This window comes from Medicago truncatula, chromosome 2, assembly GCF_003473485.1.
Source record: "Medicago truncatula cultivar Jemalong A17 chromosome 2, MtrunA17r5.0-ANR, whole genome shotgun sequence".
Classification (NCBI taxonomy): domain Eukaryota; kingdom Viridiplantae; phylum Streptophyta; class Magnoliopsida; order Fabales; family Fabaceae; genus Medicago; species Medicago truncatula.
The window spans coordinates 13,889,940-13,906,690 of NC_053043.1; the positions used below are offsets into that span (position 1 = coordinate 13,889,940).

The 16,751-nt window shown below is 31.1% G+C and overlaps 1 protein-coding gene across 1 annotated transcript; it reads right to left on the bottom strand.

The window, feature by feature from the left end:
* Positions 1 to 323: 323 nt before the first annotated feature.
* LOC25488062 (exopolygalacturonase) lies at positions 324 to 7,014 on the bottom strand. Its single transcript, XM_013607721.2, has 6 exons — positions 6,762 to 7,014; positions 5,046 to 5,206; positions 3,760 to 4,083; positions 2,785 to 3,074; positions 2,129 to 2,354; positions 324 to 545 (listed from the first exon to the last, which is right to left on the bottom strand). The coding sequence occupies exons 1-6, from the start codon at positions 7,012 to 7,014 to the stop codon at positions 324 to 326; spliced, it is 1,476 nt and encodes a 491-aa protein (XP_013463175.2).
* Between the last annotated feature and the right edge of the window lie 9,737 nt (positions 7,015 to 16,751).

Here is a 16,751-nt window from a genome sequence, read left to right on the forward strand (position 1 = left end):
TAATTTCTTTATACAATAGCTATCTTTCTAAAGTAAAGGATGAATAAGAATCTTGTAAAAGTGTGTTGGATAGGATATCACATCTAGCAGGTGAAAATAGCACCGAAACTTATTCTAATTGGTTGAAAAAATTGTTCTAACAACCACTAAAAAAAATTGCTTGAATCAGCGACGAAAATTAGAGATAGAGAAAAATAAAATTTGTTTTTGATTACGTCGTTAAGTGACAACGACGTTAAATCATAGACAAATTTTATTTTTTTTCTTTTTAATTTTTGTCGGTAATTCAATAAATTGCATGTAATTAATTTCAAGTTAGGCACCTATCGACAAGGTGGTGGTTTTTGCGAGCCACTATAGATAGGTTTGATGTTGGCACATTTAGAGGCAGTAGGCTTCTTGGCTCCAAGACTGAGGTTTATGTTGTGAAGTCCAACATTTTTGCAAGGGAATAGTTTGCTACACTTTAAGTCCACTGCAATTGGAGAAGTTGTGGTTCCTCTTATATTTCTGAAACTTATATTTTTTATCTTCACAAGTGAAGGCTGTATAAAGAAAGGGAAAAAATAGTGTCAAAATTAGCTTGCTCAAAATTCAAAATTGAATGGGTCATAGGTAAAGAAGATAAACAAAGATTATCTTGATTAGGTTTGATAAATCAATTAAATCCGAAACAAAAATGAAAAGAAATAAAACAAAAAAAAGTATTAGATTGAATTAGATTTTCCCCAAAAAAATTGAACTATGTCTATTGAGATTTCGATATCAAACTCTTGCGCTTAATATGACACCTCATGTACAGTTTTTATGAGGCACCTCATGTACTTCCACACGTTTTAACAAAAATAATTAGATTGCTTACATTAGCATCATCATGTTTATTAATCAAATTGCATACAACTGTTCACACTTGATTTCCACATTAGGATCCCGCTTCCACTCCCCCCGGCCCCAACAAGCTTAACTAGGATTTGATACGTTTTAACAAAAATAATTAGATTGCTTACATTAGAATCAACATGTTTATTAATCAAATTACATAGAACTGCTCACACTTTGATTTCCACACTAGGATCCCGCTCCCCTCCCCCCAGCAAGCTTAACTAGGATCTAATACTAGGATCCCGCTCCCACTCCCCCCAGCAAGCCTAACTAGGCTCTGATACCAGTTTGTTGGGGAGTCTAGGAAGCGGCAAGGGGTTAAACGTCTAGGACCCACTAAGAGAGACATCACACTCTCACTTGATTTCCACACTAGGATCCCGCTACCACTCCCCCCAGCAAGCTTAACTAAGATCTGATGATACTAAGATCCCGCTTCCACTCCCCCCTAGCAAGCCTAACTAGGCTCTGATACCAGTTTGTTGGGGGAGTCTAGGGAGCGTGGGGAGCGGCAAGGGACTAAACATCTAGGACCCGCTAAAAGAGACATCACACTCTTACCCAAAACCTCAAGTCAATGGGTGTACGGGTCTCCTCTCTTATATATCAAATATTTCCTCCATTTCTAGTTGATGTGGGACATAATCACTCACACTTGATTTCCAACAATTCAAATTCGTTTTGTAATGTGATGTGGATAGGCAAGCAGTTCTTATACTTGAGCTTTCCCAATCTACTTAGGCTTGCAGAAAACAAAGATGTGAAGGTGGCGAACAAGGGACTATGGCATGGGAGTGTTTGGGCAACGGGACCTGCGAAATGCCATAACGGTTGTACATCAACAATGTTTTGTGTGGTATTTTAATAACATTGAATTTGCAAGTCATTTGAGTTGTGTTTCAAGATTTTGAATTAGCAAGTCATTTGAGATTTGTTTCAAGATTTTGAATTAGATAGTCATTTGAGCTGTGTTCGAGGATTTTGAAAGTGTGGGATACGATTTTTAAATGGATGGATTCAATGTAGTGAGAATTTTCTTCAATAATGTGTGTAAAGGCAAGGAAGGAAAAAGGATATATCATCTTATGCATGCAGTTAACAACGGTTTCGTTTATTTAATAGGAGCGGAACAATGTTTTATTCAATGACAACTAGCAAATTCTATGGAGGTGGTTGATCGAATTAAATGTTTTAGCACATATTGTAATAATGAATTAAAAATAAAGAGAAATATGAACACACAAACCTTCTTTTTGCAATTTGGAGAGCATTCATACTCTTGGTCAATGATGATAGGATTCTTAACATTTTCCATTGTAATGTCACTGTAGTTGATATCTGTTGCTGCACCAGGATACTTATCTGGCCATGATTTGATTCTGAGGCCATTGGTTGTGCCAACTAATTTGCAGGTCTGCACTCTAATGCCACTCACCTCTATCTCATCCGGATACTTTCCAAGACTTCCAATACTATCATGTATACATAGGAACAGTAATCAAATTAACTATCAATATTTCATGTTATAATTTTAAAAGATTTTGTTTATTTTTTTAATCGAAAAGATTTGTTTTTTTATGTCCAACCCCATTTTCTTACGATATCTCAATGTCATGTCTTATACACGTGTCTGTATCATTGCTCCATATATAGTAAACATGTTTCTCTATGAGTGTTGCTGTTTTGACATCCATTGTTTCTTAGAAACATATGAGAATGACCAAAAACACCCCAACGGTAGTTAACTACGGTTGGCTTCAAAGCAGAAAATCGACAGTAATTAACTACTGCCAGTTTTTTTGGTCATTTCCATTTAGAAACAATGGATGTCAAAACAGCAATTTCCATCAGATTATCACCCTAAAATTTATGCCAAAAAATGTAAACAGCAATTTAGGTTACCTGATACCATGTCCTGGACCACACCTGATTCTCTTGATGGTAACATTACTAACTCCTTGTATCATGGAGACACAATCATCACCAGTTTCAACACTACTTCTTGATATTTTAACATTGATTGAGTGACTTATATGAAGGCCATCAGTATTTGGACTAGTAGCTGGTGCATTGAGCTTAATTAGTCGAAGTCTAATGTTTGCAGAGTTAGTGACAAATACATGAAAGCCTTTTGGGTCTTTAGATTTGATGTTTTGTATAATTCCATCAGTAACTTGGTTAAAATAAATACTCTGCATTTCCAAAAGTACAATGGTTATATAATGCTGAACTAATTTATACTTCAAATTATAAATGGTCAATATTGTTCTAAGTTCGATAAAATCACGACCGTTCAATTTTAGTTTCTATAAAAAAATATTTCATTTTCCAACGAAGGTTAGTGCAGTGAGTACAATATTAGAAACAATGGTTAGTCTGTTTATGTCATACCTTTAGAAGAGGGGTATTTATAACCTTTTGAGGGCTTGTTTCCGCGTGACTTAAGCCCCAAGGAAGCTGCGCTTTAAGTCTTTTTTACTAAGCTCTAAATACTTCTAGAAGCTAGCTGAGGCGGCGCCTAGGCCTTAGGAGCCGTTACGGAGGGCGCCTAAACCCTTCTGGAGGGCGTTTGAGCCCTTAGGAATATATTGACGGTCCAGTTAAGTACAACGGAAGATGTTAGACTCACATGACAAACTAATGTTCTAATTTCAACTGAGAAAGATTCACATATTTAGTTCATAACACAACTCAGATAGAATTATCTCCAACGAAGAGATATATGAGAAACATGTTTAACTCAAAATAATTTCAAAATTATAAAATATTAAAATCACTGTAACAATCGAATTATGAATGATCGTGATTTTATAGAGACTAAAAACATGTTTAACTCAAAATAATGAACATTGTACCGAAAAAAGACGATGAACTTACACTAGGGGCTCTAACACATTGATTGGTTGGATTAGTTTCACAGTTTTCAGCATATTTCCATGAAGATTGACCCTGCCCATCAAAAGTACCTCCACCAATAAGTTTTAATCCAGATATTTTCTGAAACATGAGCCATTCACCATCCACATAGTCACTGATATCTGTTGTGGCCACAACTGTGCCTACAACTTGGATTGTTATGGGCCCTGGAGTCAAACATGGGCCTGAAAAGAACATTGAAGAAACAAGGAATCTTCCTGAAGGGATTAGAAGCCTGGCTTGCACTTTGGACTTGCAGGCTGCTTGCCATCCATCCATGAAAGCCTGCAGGTAAATGTATAACAAATAAGGACGATATTAACGCTGACACAAATTCGAATACTGAGGACGACATTAATGCTGACATGTAAACAACATTAATAATTAAGAAAATGGTTGAATGTAATTACATTTGTCACTATAGATATGGACGTGTATCGGACACCAAACATGTATTCGATTTGAAGTGAAGGTGTAACATAGAGTTTACCTATTATACATTGTGAGGTCATGCAAAAATTGCTTGGTTGATTTTATTTTATCCTATGAATTCTGTTTTGGTTGGTCATTTTGAATTTGATTCACTGTCCTTATGATTTCTTAACATTTTTCAAACCATATTATAGATACAAAAGTATCTATTGACGTTTAACCGTGACTAATATTTAAAGAACCTGTAGGGTATGCGTAATGTATTTTCTCTCGCAACCGGTTTTCTGACAAATCGTTTGCATAAGGTGGAAAGAAAGGCATAAGAATACCAGTTTCTTCATCTGCTTTTCCATGTTTTCAAATTTTGAAGTTTTAATCATACAACATTTGATTCTAAGATGCAAATTAGTCTAATCATGAAGCTTTGTCTACTATGTTGTCATTAACGACCAAAATATGAAATTTGATGTTCAAACTTGTCTCAAAAGATGGTAGACATCTTGTAAAACCTAGCATGATCACATTATCTTCACATGATTTGTTAAGCATCACATTGTCTTCAAAACATGAACAAATATTTAACAATATACCAAAGAATAAATTTTCAATTCTTGTTAAGCATCACATTGTCTTCAAAATTATCGACAGAGAATAAAAACACTATCTATAAATATTCTAACTGCTGTTTATTCTAAACAACACTTAACCCTAAACCTAATATTAAATCAAAGAACAAGTCAACATGATTAATTAGCCAAAATATATAATTTTTTCCAAAAATAATTAGCCAAAATATACAATCTTTTATAAACTACCTGAGTGCAGTCAGATTTTCCATCAGGTTTTGCTCCAAAACTCATGACATTAATAATTTTCTCACCAGGAGCAAGAGTATCTTTGGCTACATTTATACCTCTGTAGATATCAGGACCAAAAACTGGCCTTTTTCTTGGACCAGCATCAACATAATTAATAACTAGTGCAAAGCACAAAATTAAAACACTAATTTTTTTTGCAGTGGCCATTGAATCTCAATTTCAATTTTTTTTTTTTTGTATTTTTTATTTTTAATTTTCAAAAAACAAATTTTTGTTAGAGGCCTCTTGTTGAGGCTAAGAGAAAAAAGTGGTGAAAAATTAAAATGATCCCTGATTTTTTTTCTTCCTTTGTATTACATACTATGTTTTGTGGTAAAATAAATGGTTAACATTGATTTCTATTTTTTTTAGTATCTAAACCTGTGGAGAATGTTAATCAATCCAAAATTTGTAGTAGTATTTTTACTCCTAAATTCTAGCTCTTCCAATATCTTCTCAAAAGAAGGCTATATTTTCTCTAGCTACCACATTCCATTAGAACAAAGGATAAAATAAATTAAAGTTTTGGTGGAAAAGTAATATGCTGTCACCACAATACCTGAAATATTCTCTTAGTGGCTTTCTGAAATTAACAGAGAATATTTTTATATTTTATCCATCACTGTCAATGAAATTATTCTATACAAGTAATTTACTTTATCAATTTACTTGTTATGTATTAGTCTTTAATTTTATAAAATGAATATTACTGTATGGTGTTTTTTTTTTTTTTTTTTTAATCTCAATTCATTTCTTAGAAAGGACTAATCTGACATCAAATTCAACTACTCAACAACTAATCATTGCGACAATAGTGTTGCGATCTTAATATTGTGGATCGCAGTCAAATGCAGTTGATACATACAATCATAATCGAGGTCAAGTTGCAGTCACAAATGTTACAAAAAGCTTGATGTCGAGGACAAAATCGTGATTGTAGACCGTGTTTTAAAACCTATCTTGCTGGTGATGCATGTAGTACATAGCTAGCAACCCATAAATTCAATTCAATTTACAAAATTTAACTTAAATTTGGTTTTACCAAGATCACTGTATAAAAGCTTTAGAAATCCATGTTTTGTAACTTATGTTCACAAAAATCACAATAGAGAAGAAGTTAGGATTATGAGAAAAAACAGCTTACAACAGATTGCATATATTAGCACTTTACATACCTTGAGTGAAATGGAATTCATTAGCATCAACTTTTTTTTATAATCAAACTAATCTATTCAATTCCATTCCATCATACACTATCAATCCAAACATAGCCTTAAAACTACAGAAGACTAGTCTTCGAGCTGATTTACACATATATATTCCATACCCTAGAAGTTAGCACACATGGTTCTAAATTTCAGTTGTGTTCATGTTGCGGTTACACTACAAACCTTAATATTGCGGAAAAATACAGCAGTATTTATAATTGTGATGCCGTTGCAGAAACCTCTAAAACTTTTATATTACAGCCACAATTACAGTTAAAGACTGCAATTTAAATCTATTAGCAGTAGTATATAAATCTTACTGCTTAATAAGATTTCTACATTAGTACAACATAAAATAAAAAGCCTCTAAAATTTCAAAACAAAAAGGTAAAAAAAAAAAAGTTACACTACTAATAAAGTACATGTATTACAACATTAATTAGTCATGATCACTGTCCAACCAAACCTTTAACTTGAACCTGATCTTTTCTCTTTTCTGCTATGAATCTTGAAGCAGCTTCATTGCAAGTAAGATCTTCAACATTTGTGTGCACCACTTTGGTAACAGTAGTAGCACCATAGGTTGGATAAAATTTGTATTGACAAAGATTTTGAGTAGCTGGAGGGTTGCTATTATTGCTAAAACTTTTCTGTCTTCCAAAGAATTTTTCAATTTCATATCCAATCTTAGCAATAGCAAAATCTGCTTGAGGTGCCATTTCACAAATGTGGACAAAGAAATGGTTTGTTTGTAAATGTTTTTTTTTTGTTTGTATTGTTTTTTGAGTATTAAAATTAGAGGGCATAGATATGTATTTATATAGGTCCATGTTGAAGGATAGATAGATAGATAGCATAGTATTTTAGGATTGCATCTATCTACATAGAGGGACCGAATATGTTTTGTTAGACTAATAATTTATTAGAGAATCACGAAAGGTGGCATGATATATAGTAGACGTGGTTATACCTAAACCAAATTGTTTTTATCGACATGTTTTTTATTTTATTTTTATCTTAAGGTTTGTTAAGAGTTATGGAGTTAAAGAAAAATATGGTTTTTCATAGAACACTTTTGATTCATGTAATAAATATTTAGTGGAATTTATATTTGTTCATTATTACGAGTCTATTCACAAATAAGTGTACAACAGTCACATGAGTGTAATGAACGGAGTTTAAAGTCTACAAATATAATTGAGCGGTTCAAATTAAACCTCTAATTTAGATCGTAATATTTAAATGGTGCAATGTATTGTATAATAAAAAACCTACAACAGTTACATTTTTTTGGAGACGTAGATTTTTTTATTTTTTTTGTCAAGACGGAGACATAGATATAATTGGTCAAATTGTAATAAGCGGTTTGTGTGTTGACAATTTCTTTTTTAACATCAAAATCTTTCTAAAAACAAAAGCAAAATACTAAAATACCCCCAGCAGTAGTTAACTACCGCTGACTTATAACTCGAAAACTGGAAGCAGTTAACTGCCACTGGGTTTTTTAATCTTTTACATGTGTTTCTAGGAACTATTGAATGTAAAAAAAGCAACCATCTTGTGTTTTTATGTGTATACCATTTATCTAATTTCTTCAGAATCGGATTTGGTCTTCTAACTAGGTTTAACTTAGCTGGTAAGCTATTGATGGATCAATTCCTTGAGGCATATTTGACAAACATCATGACACCATATCTTTCAAAAACACTTTTACTATATACATAATACACTGACATCACGTGTTTAAGATGTTAATTCAAATTTTCACTTATTCTGCATACAGGAAAATGATAAAGGCTGGCCTAATAGTGCCGAAGTTAACAATAATTTTATGAGGTGGCCACATATAAAGAAAAATAATATATTGATGGATTTATCTAATTGATCCTTGCATATGTAAGCAATCGCCTCTATGCACTATACTACATTCACATTTATCTAATTAATCTTTATTGATGGATTTAGTTCTATCATTATAAGTCAATTTTTTATTTATTTTTTATCAAATATTTTATGCCGGATCTTTCCAAAATAAAACTTCATTTATGCATATGCAATAATATTCATACCAGATTTTGTTTTTTAAGCATTCGGTAAGTTTTTAACATATAAGAAGTGATGGGATAGATTGATCTTAAAGGCTAGGCTGATCTTACCCTTGAGTGTTGTTTCCCTTGCCCTATTATTTGGAATCCCCTTGTATGGACATGGTTAATTGATGAACTAGGTGGAGTGACCAACAATGTTGATGAAGAGTTATCTTATTTGAATATAAACTTTATGAATAATTCTTGGTGGACAATCTAAAATTTAATTGTCAATCTAAAATATTTTAATATTAGATCTTGTTAACAGTTGCCTTTATGATACTTGATACTTGTTAAGGATACAAAAATAGAAATAATTAGTAAATTTTAAATAGAAAAAGTTACTTTTTAAAGTTTCATGCACTATTTCGAAGATAAAATTTCTTCCTTAAACTTCTTAATAAGTACCTTAAAAACATTAGTTAGCATTTTCCTTTAATATTAAACCGATTGAGTTGTTCAACTACATTTATTTAGAGGTTTATAATAGATGGACCATTTTTCACAATTGTATTTTATATCTCTTTGGAAAAAGTGCATGTTATCTCATATCTGAATCGAACTCTTGGCACCGAAAAACAAATCAATTTAGACTTTTATCCTCGTAAGTTTCATTCGATAAACATTTGAAATATCCAAATTGACTATTGATTCATGAAATTGAATCCCCCAGTGTGATATGATTGGGGTACGCAATGCTCCCAAATTGTGGAAGTAATCGATGACGAGGAAAGGTATTTGATTCTTTGGTTTATTGGGTCGAATCAAATTTTAATTGATGACTATGGCTATAGTGTTGGAATAATATTCAACAGTGACCTAGAAATATGCGTTGAATATATATAAATAACTAAGAATATTCATAATTTTTATGTATTGAAATTTTAAATGAAGATGTGATATTCAAATCATTATGTGTATATGATTTTTTAAGTTTAATGTGATGATCCTTTGATGTTCTAGTTTAATCAAGGCCGTTTCTACGAATTCGAAGACTCGACTCTGTAAGTGAAAAGAGGTTCGTAATAAAATAAAAATGTATTTTTTTAAAAAGAACAATGTTCTATTTAAATTTTTTAAAAGATAAATATAAGGTGCCGTATATATGCGATACACCCAAAAGGTGAAAATCACTACTATATACACGAGGAACCTCAAATCACCTTCCCAAAAAAACACACACCTAACACCAAAAGCAAGAAGATCCAATTCTAATAGGCCTAAACAAGACAACAGAAGAGGAAAATGAAATCAAATCGGAGAAGAAGAAAATGAAAGTCCGATGGAGTGATGGTGATGGAACGGGTAATTTTTTTTTTTAGTGGGGTAGTACTACTGGGCTATATATATTTTTTTTGAGGCTCATACCTTGGAAAGACCCAACTCCATTGAGCTTTTTGCACACCCCAAGGTCCGACCCTGAGTTCAATATATATGTGCTATTCAAATTGCTTATATATGATTTAATATGACGATCTCATTGTATTCTAATCTAATAAAAATGAGGTGTCCAAAATATTTTTGTGTTGCTCTTGCTCAATGTTACCATTCATGGTGTTTTAGCTTTCATTGTGACCTAACATATATGACTATCATATCTTCTTTATCACAAACGCAACCTTAATTAAGTTTCAAGGAGTGGCAAAAAGCTTGCTTAACGAGGTTATGATTTATGATAATTTGATTTGATCTTCCTTGTAATAATATTCTATTCGATCTTTTAGAAAAGTAGCACATCCAAAACCACTAGCTGTCCGGATATATGGTGATATTTTATTTTATAGCATCAAATACAAGGTAAGAACAAATTAAAGGTATGTATACATGCAAGAGGATATGCACAAGTCAAAAACAAATAACATTACATAATCTTAATTAGATTATTTAAAATATGAACTTTTTTAATTGAAATTTAAGAGTTTGAATACTTTGTAAAATTATTTTCTATTTTCATTGTAAATTAGAGAGAAGATAATGTGTTAATTAGAGATGATGCAATTATCGTAATAATGATGACATTTTCATAGTTATTAAAAGATCAACACAATTGTCAACTTTAAGAATTTAAGATTTCCATGTTAGCAAGTGAAATTAATACAACTTTATAAAATGAAATTTTTGTCAAAAAAAAACTTTATAAAATGAAAATAGAAATATTTTTACAAAGTAATTAGGTCAATAGGTCGATCCAACGCTTAGTAAGGCGAAGAAAAATTGTAATAAAATAATTAAAATACTTATATAAAATAATTTTTAGCCATGGGCTAACAAAAATTATACACTTGATACAAATAAAATCAGAAATAAAAAATTAAGAAATATGTACCTATTTCAAATGACTCAATAAAATATGATGCACTGTACGTTACTAAGTTGTATAGGAGATAAGTCTATTAATCTTAATGCATAGGTACAATATTAATCTTAAATGGTGATAGAATTGTTAATCTGGATCTATTTCTAGTTTCACTCGGTGGGATGATGACAGGGTTACATATGATATTTTAGACATTTTTTTTTAGTTATTTTATTGGCATTTGAAGACATATAAGATGTCATTTGCTTGTTTTCTAAGTTGGATATATTAGAGGAAAAAGTCCCAGTTCTCATCTTTTAAACCCTAAGCAATTATATACTATAAATAGAGAATCTTGTACAGACTTTTATTCATTCAGAAAATTGGCGGTACAAGACCACGTTCATGCATCCAGAGCTTTAAGGAAGAGTTTCTTCCTCCTCTTGTTCTCCAGAGTATGTATTTCTTTTCTTTTGTTATGATATCAGTTACTATGAGTAGCAAAACCTCTATAATTATCGTTCTAAATAAACCTCTATTTATTTTTTTGGATTAAATTAATGAAATTCTTTATGATTTGAGTTATATTTGTTTTTCATATGTTTCACCATTTAAATATTTCATAAACTAGGTTATGGTTCAAAGACTGAATCTTGCACTTTAACTGAATCGTTACATCAAGAGTCTTTAATTTAAGGCTAAAATATGGTTTTAGTTCTTGTAAATATTCCTCGTTTTGGTTTTAATATCCCTGTAAAAAAAATTGTAGAAAAAGGTTCCTGCAAAATATTTTGTTTTTTAAAATAGTCATTGACCCCACTTTTGTGATGATGATTTGCATATGTGGTACATGATAACTGAATCCATTTTATAGAAAAAAATCTCTGCCCATTTTATAGAAAAATACCTTACCATTTTATTGAAATCTTTACCTGTTTACTCTGCACTCTTTTTCTCTTTTCCAAGATTACATCCCATTGATTTTATTTTTGGTAAGGTATTTAAAGAGACTGAGATTGGTTCACATCTTTTGTGTTGCCTTGAGTATTTGTATAGAATTCCCCCAAGTTTTCATATTTCTTTATTTTAATTAATCTTTTTTTAGATTAAGGGGAGTTGATAAGTTATAGTTTTAAAGTGCCAACATAGTTAGAGTGTCATAATTATCACTTGTTGCCTTCGCTCTATTATTACTTTAAAAAGTTCAAGGAAATTAAACTCTATAAGCAACAACTTAAACTATCATTTCTTTTTTGTCATCTTACAATGATTTTTTTAGGGTTAATTAAGTTTTTGGTCCCTATAAATATCTGCAGTTTTGTTTTTAGTCCCTATAAAAATAAATCACACTTTTTAGTCCCTACCAAATTTTCCATTAGTGTTTTTAGTCCCTGTTAAATTAAAATTTGTTTAATTATGCTTAAAATTTTAAATTTTTTAATGATTTTTTACATACTTGTTTAAAACATTATAAAAGGTTCCGCCACAATAAATTAGCTCAAAATTTTATTTTTAGGTCCAAATTTTCGTTAGTTTTATCTTGAATTTTTGGCGTTTTAAAAAAATTATATTTAATTCATTACATGTTAAAAAATTCTAATTTTTTATAAAATAGATTATTATAATGTTATTAACATGTCTCTTAAAAATCATTTAAAAATATAAACGAGAGTAGTGAGTCCATTAAATAATAACGAGAGTATATAACCCATTTGGGTTGATCTAGTGATATTGGCTTGAGACTTAGGAGTGTGCTCCTCCTCAAGGTCTCAGGTTCGATTATCTCTGATGCCAATTTGAGGGGGTTAGTTTACCTTCTTAAAAAAAAAAATGAGAGTATAATGTTGGGTCTATCTATATTGCTATCATGTTGAAATTTAAAAAATTTATTGATTCCAAAAACTTATTTAACCTTTTATTTTTGTTCATAATGATTGGTGTTTTAGCAACTCTAAATATATTATTAACTTATACTCTCATGGGATGAATGTTTGAATGAAGGTTTTTGGAGATGAGGACTTTCATAAAATATTAAAAGTTATAAAGAATAATTGAAATTTGAAAATAAATTTGATGTTATTGAAATGTTTTATGATTATTGATCTTGTTATACTTTTAATTTTTTTAAATATTAAAACACTGCTACAGAAATGTTTTTTCACATCAGTTGAAAAACACTTTTCGCATCAGGTGGCAACTGATGTAACGTGTCATGATGTAGTATGTCCGCATCTTTTCACATCAGGTACAAGCTGATGTGAAAACCAACTTTCCACATCTTGTGTTTCTTCCACTGATGTGGTATACTCTAACAATAGGATTTTCACATCAGCTATATGATAGAGACTGAAGTTAAATATGTATATTTCACTTCAGCCTGTAACTCACTGATGTGAAATATATATATATATATATATATATTTTTAAAAAAATATGCTTATTTTAAAAATGTTTCCAAAGTCAACTTGCAACTATGTTCTTTTATTTTATATTAAAAAAAATGAAAAGAAATATGGATATTAATGTCAAAAGGGAAGTTATATTAGTCATTCTAATTTGATGTTTTTACATCATCAATCCTCAAAACTAGCTACATCAAAATTCTATATATAAAAAAGTACATATGTTATATGAATACATAAGCAATAAATAATTTGATCAAACAAGGGAAAGTACACACTACATTCATTTGTATGACAATCACAATTATAGTCAAATTACAATCTCCATATCCTAAATACTATAATAGAGTTCCTTAACTTTCTTATACTGAGGTTCCAATAAATACCTGGTAAGATAGTTCTAATCTCCAAAATTCATGGTTCTAACTTCTAATCTAAAGATCCCAAAAGTAAAATCTAACACGCGCTTAAATACATACCCCTCAACATCCTTCAGTACAACTTCATCACCATCGAAAGATAGATACAACTGCATGCCACTTTCAATCAAGTGCTTCAAAAATACAAAACCGATGTACACTGCATTAGCAGCCTTTTCATAAACCAAGGGTGGCACACCAGAAGTAGACATGAACTCTTGCAAGTAGCATGCTAGATGTAACAAAAGCTTTGCAAAACGCCTGGTGTGACAATTAATGTTTTTCGCTGCGAAACAATTCAAAAAAATGAAAAATTCACATAAGAAATAGACACAAGAAGCAAATTTTCTCACCTTAAAATCATCATAAATCGTAATGAGCACATGATAGCCCATGCAAATCAAAGAGATTAAAACTAAAAATCATCCAAAATCACTTCTCTTAAAATCCAAACATTCTAAGAAAGCATAAATAGCATTCGAAACTCCTTGATGTTATAATCACATTTCAACAATCTACCATAAAAAATAAATTAATCAATTCTATCAGAATCCAAATATCTTCTTAGCCATAAATATCTTCACAAACATTTTTCATCTACAAAAAAGAAAAAAGAAAAAAAAAGCAATTGAAAAAGTTATCTCAACTGCAGAATTTAGTTTAGAAACTAAATCAAACATAAGCACTGGTAATTTCAATAATGTATTCGTTCTTAATTAAACAAGATTGCTTACTACTTGGTAGACTGATATATTATATATAGCAGAGTTGGATCTTTCCATTTAACTGAAATAAAGTCCATACAACTTTAAAATATCTTCACTAAACATCTTCACTAAGAGGAAAGTTTTATGAAAAGTACATGAAGAAGAGGAATGCTAAACTTCAGGAAGAATAGAGTTTGAACAGATCAGAGAAGGAAGCTAGGATGAAGGCTATGCAGGATATTATTGAGCGGAGTAGGGCTGAGATGAAATCCAAGTTTTCAAGGTACATAACCAGACAAAATTCAGCAGAAGGTTCTCAACGCGCAGACACCAGGTGTTCATTCATTACTTGCTTTGTAACCCAGTTTTTGTGATAACTCCTACATTTTATTTTATTCTCCTACATAACCAAGTTTGTTTTGACATTTAAAACTTCAAATCCATATTTTCTTTGTCAGACACGTTTGAGAAGTGCAAGTTTATAAACCCCTTGTTAGTTTTCACTCTATAGACAGTATAGACATTATAGCCTAACTCAAATACTAACAACTAAAACAACAAAATCGCATAATGAGGCTATGGTGGTAACTTGTAAGGAAATATTGTACACAATGATTCAAGGAATGAGTGTCAATTATATTCAAGGAAATATTGTACACAATGATATAACTTTGCATAGCTAGTAACATAAGACCAACTGGCAGAAAACAACACAAATAGCAATCATTAACATAGTTTAACGCCACCCCTAAACATACTAGGGTAACAACCTTAAACCAGAAGACTAAAATACTCCAAACCAAACACTAATTCCATTCAAACTGATATTGTATCACAAAAAAAAAAGAACAAGTACCTGATTAGATTATATCTGATTAAAATGCCGCAACTTTCAAAACCTTAAAACCCACCAAGATCAAATCAAATGAAATCTACAAAAAAAAAAAAAAATCATACAAATCAATAAACCCCAAAACCTAACATTTAGTTCAATAAACTCAAATTCAAAAATCAAACAACACAATCAGCTAAACCCTAAAATTATTCCAACAACAATAACAACAAATCAAACAACGTAATCAGCTTAACCCTAATATTATTTCAACAACAATAACAACAAAGAAGTTAAAATTAAAGGGAATAAGTTCAGAAAACTTACAAGCTTGAAGGTTTGAAGGGTTTGTCGTTTTGAAGGGTTTGGAGAGTGAATAATTGGAATTGCGATTATATTAGTTCGATTGAAGAAGAACTTGCGCTGGAATTGGAATTGCTATTGGACGGTGGTGGAGGATTGGGAATTGGAACGAAGAAGTGTGAAAAAGTGAGGAACGAAGAAGTAAAAAAGTGTGGATATGTTTTTACGATAGAGAAAGGGATAAGGTAAAGGTGAAAATTTGTTTTTACCTCAGTCAGTTCTCATCCACTTAAGTAAAAATAAGTTAGCCGTTTTCAGTCAAATTGCAAAAATGCCACCGCGTGTTTTTTCCTTCATTTCAACTATTCGCTGATGTAAATGTTATATGCTATTAGGAATTCCCTTCATGTGCTTATGTCAACTGATGTAAAAGTTCACAGTGTGTATCTTTCCCTTTAGATATTTTCCATGCTGATGTGAAAACTAAAACCCCCTTGATGTTAAATCTATATTTTGTAGTAGTGAAATATTGACATAGTCATCCGTCTAAAATCCTTGAAATATATAGATAGATATTACACCTTTTATTTGAATTCACCGATGTTAAATACATGCTCAAATTTGAAGAAAAAGATTACGAAACAATATTTCATATCGGCTGGGGAATAAATGATGTGGAAAAGTACTATTCACATCAATAATGGAAAAAGGTGTGGACATACCATATCACCTTACTTCACATGGGTGTAATCCGATGTGAAAAGTCATTTTCAACGAATGTGAAAATGTACTAGTTTCTACCTAACATATACCCTAAGAGAGTTGAAGGATGAGGTAAATATTTGGATGCTTATACTTCATGGTGAATAGGGATGTAAATGGATATCCATGGACGCGGATAGTGTGATATCTGTGTCCGCCTCGTTAGAAAAATATGAAATCCGTATCCTATCCATATCCGTGCGGATATCCATTTAGCGGGTAATCCGCGGGTTTATACAGATCCATGGATAACATTTATAAAAATAAAATAAATTTTTTTTATTTTAGCTAAAATTTAGAAACAAAGGTTCTTCACATGCATTTTCTTTTCTGTTTAGCAAAACATAATATTCATACATTACAATAACAACAAAGATCATTGACTCAACAAAAACATAAATAAAGTCTCTTACATTCAATAAAAATAAAGTTCTTTGATTTAGCAAAAACATAAGTAAAGTTCATCATATTCAACATAAACAAAGCTTTTGCTTCAACAATCCAAACCACTTTCACTTCATTTTAAAGGAGCGTAATAACTGATAACACTCACAATACCTAGGGTGTTTTCTTAGGAAGTTGAATGATATTGAGGTTATTTATATAATTTACTTGGTTTAATAGCGGGTATGGATATCCGCGGGTGTG